The sequence below is a fragment of the Athene noctua genome, chromosome 2 (genome assembly GCF_965140245.1).
Source record: "Athene noctua chromosome 2, bAthNoc1.hap1.1, whole genome shotgun sequence".
Taxonomy (NCBI): domain Eukaryota; kingdom Metazoa; phylum Chordata; class Aves; order Strigiformes; family Strigidae; genus Athene; species Athene noctua.
Window position 1 is genome coordinate 142,316,183 of NC_134038.1, and position 11,105 is coordinate 142,327,287.

At 38.0% G+C, this 11,105-nt stretch overlaps 1 protein-coding gene across 2 annotated transcripts in view; it reads left to right on the forward strand.

Annotated features, from left to right (window-relative positions):
* The window catches only part of PLCL2 (phospholipase C like 2), a 111,782-nt gene extending 101,393 nt beyond the window's left edge, over nt 1-10,389 (forward strand). For both annotated transcript variants that reach the window (XM_074900499.1, XM_074900498.1), the window contains exon 7: nt 9,130-10,389. In XM_074900499.1, the coding sequence (XP_074756600.1) occupies nt 9,130-9,309 (180 nt within the window). In that variant the 3' untranslated portion in view covers nt 9,310-10,389. The remainder of the gene's footprint in view (nt 1-9,129) is intronic.
* Nucleotides 10,390-11,105: the final 716 nt, after the last annotated feature.

Below are 11,105 nucleotides of genomic sequence, written 5' to 3' on the forward strand. Positions count from 1 at the left end.
TATTTGTCTGACATTTTCTTCTTGGAACCTTTTAACATTAACAGGATCAACTGTAATCTTGAACACACAGGTGAAACAATGAGTATTGATTTCTGTGAAGTGACTCAGGGTGGGAGGAATCTATGCTGCTGTTTAAACCCTGCTTTGTGATTTGAAAAGGAGCAAGAGTGTTAAGGTTAATGCAGTTATTGAAAAACAAAAGGGAAGCTGTTGTTACTGCAGTCAGTGATGAATGGTGATTAATGATACATAAATTATATTAGTAATCCAGACTGGAGTAAGTTGAGTGTATATGAGCTGGAGATTCTCTTTGCATTTTGTTGAGTGCATTTGCTTATGTTTTGACACAACAGTATGAGATGAAGTAATAAAAAGCTTTCAGCCAGAGAGCCTCAGGAAACTAGAATGTGGAACAGTTCAGGTTTCTTATCTCTTTGTCTTTCATCTCAGCAGAGTATATAAAAATTTATAGAGATAGCAAAACTACTTCCCTTAATTTATTCCCTTGACGCTATCCTTCTAGCCCAAATTATTTGAGTTTTGTGTTTACATCCACTAATTAGTTCTTCTCTCCCACTCAGTCAAATATTTCATCATGACATTAAACTATAAAGTCTGTTTTAATTATAAAGAGAATTATTTTCTCCCACATATTTTCTTATTTTTAGTTCTTACTGAAAATAGAATTCCCTCTTGCCTCTTCTTACAGTGAACTACTGCAGAAAAGCAGTTATACACATGCATTTCTCCAGCTTTCCACCTTGGTTTCAACTGTTAAGTTTTTCACGGTGTTGCTGGCTGCTCTGGTCCCCCTTGTGTTATACTGCACAATTCCAGTGCAGAGGAGAATCAAAAAGAGGTGAAATTTGCTACAGTGTATACAGTTAATCCATTCTAAAAGTATGTGTGTAGCTTCTGCTTATAGGTAAAAGGACCAGACTATCCCTTCTCCCTCATTAGAGTTTCCTGAAGACAGTGTATGGGATGTGTCAAGTACCATTCCTGTGCCTCCTAGGGGATAGAGAGGAGGGGAGTCAGTTCACTGGGTTTGGGCAAATGTCAAAGAAATAAATTCTTATCCCTTCTTTACTTTTTTGTCAAAGGTATCAGATATTAGTTTGGGTAGGCAAATCTATTTTAATGCTGCCTGAAACAGCAGTACCTTTGCTTCATCTCTGCTTTCCATTCAGAATGTAAAGGTTGGGGATGGGGGTGGTGGGGGTTTGCAGTTGATGAGTGACTGAAACGTGAAGTCGTGATTTCTGTGTAAGCCAGGAATCAGTGAAGCCACGTGGTAGATCTAGCTCTTCAGAGCACTGAAGGGCTTTTGTGCATATCCTTAGGATTAACCTAATTACAAAGTGAGAAGGTCTTCCTTTTGAAGAGATTACTGAAAAAGTCTCTTCAATGTTGACTTGTTTTTTTTCTGCTCGCAGGTTAAGGTGCTTTCTGTAGGAAGGCACAATTTGTCCCTCAATTAATACTTTATCAAAAGAATTGGTGAGGTGTTTAATCAGCTTGTGTTTGAAACTTAACAGGAGGTGCTACAGAAAGTTCTGGTATGTTGTTAGGTCTTAAAAGTTATTTACAAGTATTACAGTTCGCATAGGCATCTATTCAGTGCTGTTACTCAAATTTAGAAAGAAAATTAGAGGTTGTGATGGGTTTGAAGTAATACATTGGGCTTTTTTAACTCCAAACTCTTAACTGTAGGCTGTAATCATAACTTCTCCTGTGTTGCATAATTAAATAGAAAAGTTTATCAGTTTCTAAGACACTGCTCTTCCTGTCTGGAGAAGACGACCTACAGTCATAATTTTGATCTAATACTGTGTTTTTTCATTTCCATTTTTCCAGCTCTCTAAAAAATATGCGAGGGCAGGGATAGAAAGTGAATTCTCATATTTTTTAGAGTAAAAATTGATCAGGAGAGTGAGCCACTTCAAGAATAATTTCTTTTTTCTGTTGAAATCCCTTCCTACATCAATTTCCCTCTCGAACAGCACAAAAATAAAATCCTGTGTATTCAGGGGCCCCAAATTTTGCTGTTCAACTAGACAGTTGACCAACCAACACACTTAAGGCAGTGCCATGCTTAGATGGATACAACTTTTTATTCTTCTTGTAATGAGGACCAGTATTTTAAAAACATGGTATCTTGACTATGATTTAGGAATTGCTGTGTGGCTCTGAACAGCATTACTAAATAATTCTGCATGAACACCATGCTCAGCATCCTCACAGAGGAATCGCAGAATGCTCACATGGTGTGGCTGATGTATTTTCCAAACCGATTAAGCTGCATTTTACCCTCAAGATACATATTGATGTTGGTTTTTTTTTTCTCAGTGGGGACATTTTGACTTCAGTTGATGCAGTGGAAAATTTGATGAAAAAACAAAGTGGACAACTTAAGTCTAGGGGAATTCTTTGTTTAGAACATCGGGCATAGCTATTAAATATCTATATGTATGTGTGTGCATGCATGTGTTGCAATTACTATTTTAAAGGATTTTATTTTTCCTAATTTGAAGACATGTGGCCAAATTTATTATTGGTATAGTATGTTTGATTTGAGCTGAAATATCTCTATCCAGTCGATGTATGTGTGTATGTACACATTCACATACTTATGCGCCCCAGTATATGCATACTCATTTAACTTCAAAAACACATATATGCACACTCATTTAACTTCAAAACATCACTTAGAGTAATTTTAGTTTGCTTTAGTGAACTTTGTTGCCTGAGAGATTTAGACATTGTACAGTGTAGAATATTCCTCTTTCAAATAGGCAGTTTGCAAGATCATTTGCTAGTAATTTCTTTATTGTTATTACTCATATTTAATAGCACTCATATTCTCTAAACATAGATAATAATATTTCCTGCCAGAAAGAGTGCACAGTTGAAGAAAGGAAATAAGTGCTGTTGCAGCAGACTCCTACAAGCAACCTAGTGTAAAAATTTAGACTTTTCTGACTTAACAAAACATTGGAAAAAACCTCTATAGGCTCAGAATTTGAGATGCCCATAGGAAGAGCATAACAGCATCTTTAGATTAGTCTTTGCAACAAAGAGAGCTGTTCTAAACACATAGGGAGAGTTCAGTGGAAGTACTCAGAATGAAGGTGGGACTCCTAACTCCAGCATTTGTTAGATGCCTCTTGGTGGCTGTGAGTTTTTAGAGATGTCACGTTAGACAACATGAACTACTTTCTCTTGAAAGAAATCCCAAGGCGAATCTGTTATCTCTGTAATGACATTGGTTCTACACCTACATTATTTTTATAAATACATTTATAAATCAAACATTCAAGGCACTTACAGGGGTACAACTTCTTAGGGTTTTTTTTAAGTAATCTGAATTTTATGGATCAAATCTACCAGAGAATTCAGACTCCACTGTTGTCACCATGGGGCATTTGTAAAACCTCTAATAGCTGCTGCGTAGTCCTCTGGGTACTCAGAAAACCTCCAGCATCCCAGTTCAGTTTAAATATCTAAAACTACTAGTCTCCTGATGTTGCTGGACTGATGGGATTTTGTCTCCTAATTAAACCCGTATTTAGAAGTCAGGAAGTTAAGTGCTTTGTGTCTTGATTCTGTAAAGGCACTCAGAGCATGTCAGCTAGGCATGGAGCACTACAGTATGTCCCATTGTACCTAGCAGCCACTGCTCAGAGAAACACTTTGAGAAATGAATACTGGCTTCTTACTTTTCTTGATAATGAGCTTTGGGTCCCAGAAGCTGAGCTAAAGCCCAGTTGTTACTGATACAGTTTCTTGGGATTTTGGGGGCAGAGGGTGCTCATGCAGTTATTTCAGATGTCATGTCCACAGTTTTACTTTCATGTTCACACACTCACTGAAGAACCTGTTAACCAAAAATCATGAGTGAATAGATACCAGATTATGAAGGCAGCTGTGCTGAGACATTCTAGTAGATGCTATATCCAGTTGACTCTGAAATATTTCATAGGTATGAGAACTGATAGACCATTTTGGTTTTGTTTTTAATTACCTTTCAAGAGCTATGATTTAAAAACATTGACTCTTAGCTGAAAGCTTCAAAACAAACAGAAGATTTTTAATGTTGATTTAAAAAAACCCAGAGTAGTTGACGCAGGCATATTGGAATGGAGAGGTACAGTGGATATCAAATTGATTAACATCTTTTATTGTTTTGTTGTTGTTTATTAAAAGCTTATGAATGAATGAATATGAGTTTTGTTCTTTGATGTTCTTTGAGGTCTTTTTCAAGTCTGCCTCCAAGACAGCTTGGTGCTTGATTCTTTTTCTGAAGCTTGTAAACATCAACATGTGAAGTAGGTATTAAAGTTACATAGTACTCAGTTCTGTTAGTGAATTTTAACCGTGGTGAAGAAAAGGGAGCAGCGATTGCCATCTGCTGCTGTGAGGACAGTGCTATCGCAGTGCCCTGCATTTGTGATGTGCAAGGCCTGTATTGGTCCTGTTCCCACTTGGGAATTATCACAAACTGCCTGTTAACCACAGTGCTGGGAGTAAATTCGGATTCTCTGGTGTGTTTGCCAGACAACACTAAGGAGTAAATTAATTTACATTTTGAGTTATCTGAGGTGAAAGCCTGGCAAATGCAGGTCTACCATACAGTGAGGAACATATGGGTTTTGTTCTGCAACTGCTCCAGATTCCAGCATTGAGTTGTCCCTGCAGATCAGCTTTGTTTCTTTGACTGTAGTTTTTTTAATACTTCCTTATGATGAATCTGCTTGACTAAGGTTTGAGCCATTGGTAGGTTTCTTGTATTGGCTTTACAATATGCATTTTATCACAGTAAGTAGCATACAGCTATTTGGGACTGGTCAGAAGATGAAAGACCTCTGAGTAGTCCATGGATCTGAGAAATTCCTGCATTCCAGCTTGTAGTCAACTGACTGTGCTATTAACTTACTTTTAAAATCAATGACACTCACTGGGAAAACCAGGATCTTACATAGCTATAGAATGCATAGAATGTGAGGAATTGAAGCTGAAACTTGAGAGCCCTTCAACAAGAGACATTTGATATATAAGTAGAAGGAAGGTCTTTGAGTTCTTTTGAGTGAGTGGGGGCAATTTTTTCAGATCTGAATGACTTTTTCAGTTTTCTACCTTTCAGATGCCTTGTATTACTGTTCAACAGTGTGCACAGTTACTACAACTTGAATTTTTAAGGTGCATACTGCTTTTTTTCCCCCAGCATATGACTTGATGATGGTTCATCAACAGAGCTAGGCGCTTTACATCAGTTGTGCAGACCTGTCTCACTTGAGCTTGTGCCATATTTGGTAGCAGTGGTTGGCTCTTGTTTTATCTTCAGATCAAGACATGCCAGCAGATAATGACAACATAGTCGGTTTCACAAACACTTTTCTGAGTCCAATGGCATTCAGAAATCAATGGCTTCATTCTAAGTGTTGAAGAGAGGAATGCACACAAATTCATTTTTCTATTTCACCCTGGTCTAAATTTGATCCCACTTGGCTGAACGTGTTTAGTGTGAAACCCTCTTGTCTGCAATAATCCAGCCCCTTATCCTAGATCCTCTCTTGGCTACAAAGTTCATATTCCCTTATCCGTCCTGTCCAGACACTCACAGTTCCCTGCAGATAATCTGCTCATACCCGCTTCCTCCTTCCCTTCTTTCCTCCATCCAGTATTCTCTTCCCATTTGGTGCCTAATTTTCTCTTCTGGCAGTTTTTCCCATTGCTTTACAGTTCATATTGCCCCTTCTTCACCTCCTTTAGAGATCCTTCCTGATGAATCTTAATTTTAGTTTCCTCATCACCTTACCTGATTTCGGTGTATTCTACGGTCTTCTCCCTGCTCTTCCCCCCCCCCCTCTCACCAGCTTTTAGTCTCATTACCAAGCTGTCTCACTCATTTTGGGTTGTTAGTCCTTCTACTTGTCTGTCATTTTCAGGCTTCTTTCAACATGGTGGATTTTGTCAATCTGTTTTCTTTCTGTATTTGTCGTGGTTTAAACCTGGCCAGCAGCCAAACACTATGCAGCCGCTCATTCTTGGGGGATGGGGAAAAGAACTGAATGGGTAAAGGGAGACTCGAAGGTTGAGATTAAAACAGTGTAAAAATTGAAATAAAATAACAATAATAGAAAGTGCAAACAGGTAATGAATGCACAATGCGATTGCTCACAACCCGCAGACTGATACCAGCTAGAAATCCTGAAACCTGAGATCCCGCAATTGCAATCCTGGAAGCAAGAGAGAACCCTCTCCTTCCTGGCTGACCCTCATTTATATAGTGATCATGCCGTTACATGGTATGAAATATGGGTATTCCAAACTGGACCAGTTTGGGTCCAGTGCTCTGGCTCTGCTCCTTCGCAGCTTCTTGTACACCTGCACATGGAGAGGACATGGGGAATTAGAAAGTCCTTGATCTCTTAGCAACAACTGAAAACATCAGTATATTATCAACATTCTTTTCATACCAAATCCCATACTGAATCCAAAACACATCAGTATTCTAGATACTGAGAAGAAGAATTAACTCTATTCCAGCCAAAACCAGGACAGTATTCCAATCCCAAATGTTGCCTCAATCTTTCCCTTTCTCCTCTCACCTGTCTGATCCAAATTCAGTGTTGTTGTACTGTGTTTGTTTTTCATTTTTTCACAATCTCCTCTTTTGGTAAAATCTAGTCTCTACTTTGTGTAGTACAGTCCAACTTCCCTTTCTGTAATCCTAGACTTCTTGCCAGGTCAGTCCCAGAGATTGCTCTTGCCCCCTCCTTTTCTCCATCTTCCTCCTCACCAGAGTCCCTGTCCCAGGCTTTTCCTTCCCCATCTCCTGTCTGGCTTTTGGACAGCCTGCACTGGCAACCAAATGTTGGTGGTAGGACAATTTGGAGAAGCCATACAGGAAAAACCCGACTTTTTCTTCTAACGCATACTCATTATTGTGTGGGAATGGAATATGCATTGTCTTGCCACATTGCTGGAGCTGTCAAGAGATGAAGAACGATCGAGAATGAAATCCTGAGTGATTGTACTAACCACGTTCAAAATCTGATTTTTGTTTATTAAAAGCTCATAGCTTGGATCCACTAGTCTGAGTCCCTGAAGTCATCTGAATTACAAGTCCCTACCCCAAATGGGAGTGGGGAGGGAAGGATGGAAGACTGTTAAAAAAATTCTGGCAGCATTCTCCTGTCTTTATTCTCAGAACTGAATGAACCATATGGATGAGGTTAAAGAATAATATTAAACAGTAATAATAATAAAATCTGCCAATGGCAAAAATCCTGCATAGAAAGTATCAGCTTAAGTAGTTAAAGTTTGGCAAGTATATAAGCAACTGAAAGCAGGTTTTTTTAGAAGTTTGGGGCAACCTTATTAATAGACTGTTGCTAGCAGCTTTGCCTATAATAAACAACTTGATTAAAGTTCCAGAACTATATTCTACTAATCCATGTAAAATGGAACTTGGGCTAGAAACAGATGCACTCCAGATATGACTCATTTAGTCTGCTGGAGTGTTTTAAATTAGCTTTTAGTTGTTTGTCAGTTTGGAAAAAAGTATGTGATTTAAAGAAAAAAGTAGCCCTGGTTTTCTTTAGAAGAAAGTACTACTGAAGCTTTTGCTGTGTTTGGTGAACTTCTAAATTTTTTCCTGTCTGGTAATCAGAAAAAAACACTTTGACTATTGTAGTCTTGGATAAGGGGAAGGGAGGTATAATTTCTTTGAAGAAAGCAATCTTTGTTTTCAATTTGTGTGCCTCAAATGCGTAATTCTGCTTACTTCATAGGATAGTATTTATGTTCTCTGTTGCTAAAGAAGTAAGGCTGAAGTATCACACCATGAGTGCACACATGTTTTTGTCTGACTGCTGTTTTTCTTTATTTTTTTAAAATCATAAAGTAAAATTGGAGTTCAACCTTATTTGCAAGGAGAAGAGACAACATATTGGTTATGTCTCTAGAAGAGACATTACCATCTCTTCAGGAGAAGTGTCTGTCAGGAGCCAGAATTTACACAGGACAGACATAAGTACGCCAATTATGGGAAAAAGTGCAGTCAGTGTTCATACCTTATTAGACATTATAGCAACTGACAGTCTCAAGGAACTACAGTACCTGGGTTTTTTTTGTTTGTGTGTGTGTGTTTTTCTCCCCTTCAGCTGGAAATGACGCTGTTTAAGATCTGGTATTTTTGAAGCATCATTAGCTGTAAGCTGCGGGGCAGTTCTCCTTTGGAAGTGCAGGCACAGTGGAATCTCTTTGGCCCTTGCAGACTTTCTGCATGTGTTCGTGAACTTTTCCTGTGTCCACCGATAAGGCAGGCGCACTCACCATGTGCTGCAGCCTTACCCATTCCTTGCACGTGGACAGGGCAGGCGTAACGGCCATGGGAAAGGCAGTCCGTAGTCTGCTAACTGGACCTGTTGCTGGGAGAAGGCTTTAATCAGTGCAAAGAGATGGAGTAGCTAATACTGCGGGACAGAGCCAAATCACCTGAGTCTGGGACAGTTTCTCTTACAGCTTTACTTAAAACTTAATTACTGTGAAGAGTAAGACTGCAAGTAAAGGGGGACAGTGATAGCACTGAACTGCCAGCCCTGTGAAGTCTTTGTCAGCACTGTCCTTTTTTTACGTGTTGCTTGCCAACCTGTGTTTTCATGTTTCATGCTTTGACAAACATTGATTCTTTACCGTGCTACTATTGAATGGATCACATTGCTAGGAAAAAAAATCTCTCAGAACCAAAAAAAAGAAAACAGTTTAATGGCTCCCTGGAGTATTAAAATCACCCTTTGCAGTTTTCTCTATGCAGAAACATTTATAGTCCCCATGTATTAGAAATACAGCACAGATCACTTTCCTGAAAACTGTTAGGTAGGAATAATCTCTATCCCTTTGTTTATGCAACTGGTTGGCGACAGAGAAAGGAAAGAGCTTGGTTCTTACTAATGTCAAATAATCCAATTTTTAATTTTGTTTGGGGTTTGGGGGCTTTTTTTGTTTGTTTGCTTGTTGTTTGTTGAGCAGGGCAACTGTATCATCTGAAACAAACAGAAGAGGAAAAAAGAAAGAGAATCCTATTATCCCTTGTGATTTCTAACTGCATTTTTATTCTTACAGGGGCAAGCTGATCTCCTCAAATATGCTAAAAATGAAGCACTGGAGAATCTGAAACAAATCCATTATGCCACTCTTTCGTGTGGACTCAATAAGCCAGGCACTGAAAATGCAGAAATCTCAAAGCCCCGTCGAAGTCTAGAGGTCATACCTGAAAAAGCAGGTGATGAAAATGGAGAATGAGAGAAGACTCTTCTCGTAATTATGGAGTTTATAACTCTGTGACCAATTGTAGCTGCATAGGACATTTGCTTTGCACTTACTGTTGGAAAATATTTGGAATTTTCAAAGCACAACTGGAGAAGCTAATTACAATCTATTGAAACTGTGAATGTATGTAGCAGCTCTGCTGTGAAGGCAATGATATTGTGTAACATGGAAATTACATTATTGGCCAAAATATATTATATATGTAAAAGATAATGTAATTCAGTAATAGCGTGCTGAAAAGTTCATTATAGTGCCATAGGGAAATGAACATTTTTTTAAATGAACTGTAACTAGAGGGAAATCAGTTGACAAAATTTGACAAGATGCCTTGATTTTCAAATGAATTGGATGCACAGGTCCTTTATTTCTCTGCACAATTTGTTAATTGTGCTGGTGAGTTGAATTATTCTTTTGAAAATCAGGTCCCAAAAAGTAGAATCCACATGTTTCACATTTTATGTAATTCAGCTGCTCAGATATTTGGATTTGAAGTGGTATTGATTTTATTGTTGAGCCATAAATTGAGAATGTAATTAGACAGTGATCGCTGACTTCAGTGCACTATAGGAGAGCCATTATGTAAAAGGAAAATGTGCAATCAATCTGATAGCCTATGTCAGAAGAAGATACATACCTATTTTGCCTAAGATCTTCTGCAAATGTGTGTAGATAATGTGACCAAACTGCAAGGAAAATGTTGTAAATAGTTTTTCATTCTGTGAAGTGAAGTGCTCATATTAAAGAGTTTTATGAGATTGCTCCCAGACAAGTAAAGCTTTTAACTAAATTTTAACTTTTTTATTTTTCGAATATTTTCTTCCTTACAGAATAGGTGATATCTCAATAAGCAGGTTTGTCAAAAAAAAAAAAAAAATTAAAAAAATTGCTGTTCTGGTTCTGTTTTGGTTTTCTGACAACAGTAGGTAAAGGTATTGTAGCTGATATGCTCATTGTAAAATGACTATACCAACCTAGAGTGTTCTCTTACTGTTTCTGATTTAACAATAAAATGGACTATATAATTATAAAAGCTAATAAATTTGAAGAAAAACAATCAAAATCCTACAGAAATCAAAATGCGGTGTTTGTTCCGTTGTGGGGAAAAAGGGTACTATGGTGATGTCTGTTGAAAAGTATTGTTTTAATTAGAGGTCCGCAAGGCATGCGTGCTACACTGATTTTTTTTAACCAATTCAAGATGCTGTTTCTGCATTCAGATTGTAATGAACATCTACATATATATAACATCCTCTACAAGTCAGTGGAGCTCTGGCCAGGAACATCAATGTATTTGCACTTAATCTGAGTTATTAGGGACTTAAATTTATTTCTAGTCATTGTAAGATTAAAGGGGAGGAAGATGAAAACAATTTGCATAGTAAATGTCACATCTTGAGCCTGCACTTTTAAATGTCAAACTGCATGAGTTAGGAGCAGTTTTAGAAGGTGCTAAGCTCTTTCACTGTCTAGTGACAGATTGTATGCCTCAATATTACAATCTTGCCAGGAGCAAGTTCTCTTCTGTGTTGTACAAAATGAAACATTTAACCTGTGGTAAACACCTGCAAGTGTTGCTTTTTAGACAGCAGTTCTCTATGTTGTCAGCTGGAAGTCTTCTGATTGCACCTGAAGTTGATGGGAAGCGGCATGAAATTCACCACTGCTAACTGTATTCTGGGACAGTATGAAATTAGTCTTCCAGGGCCAAATCTATCAGATCTAAAATTGATTTATCTACAGCAAAATAACTGTGTTACATCAAGATTCAG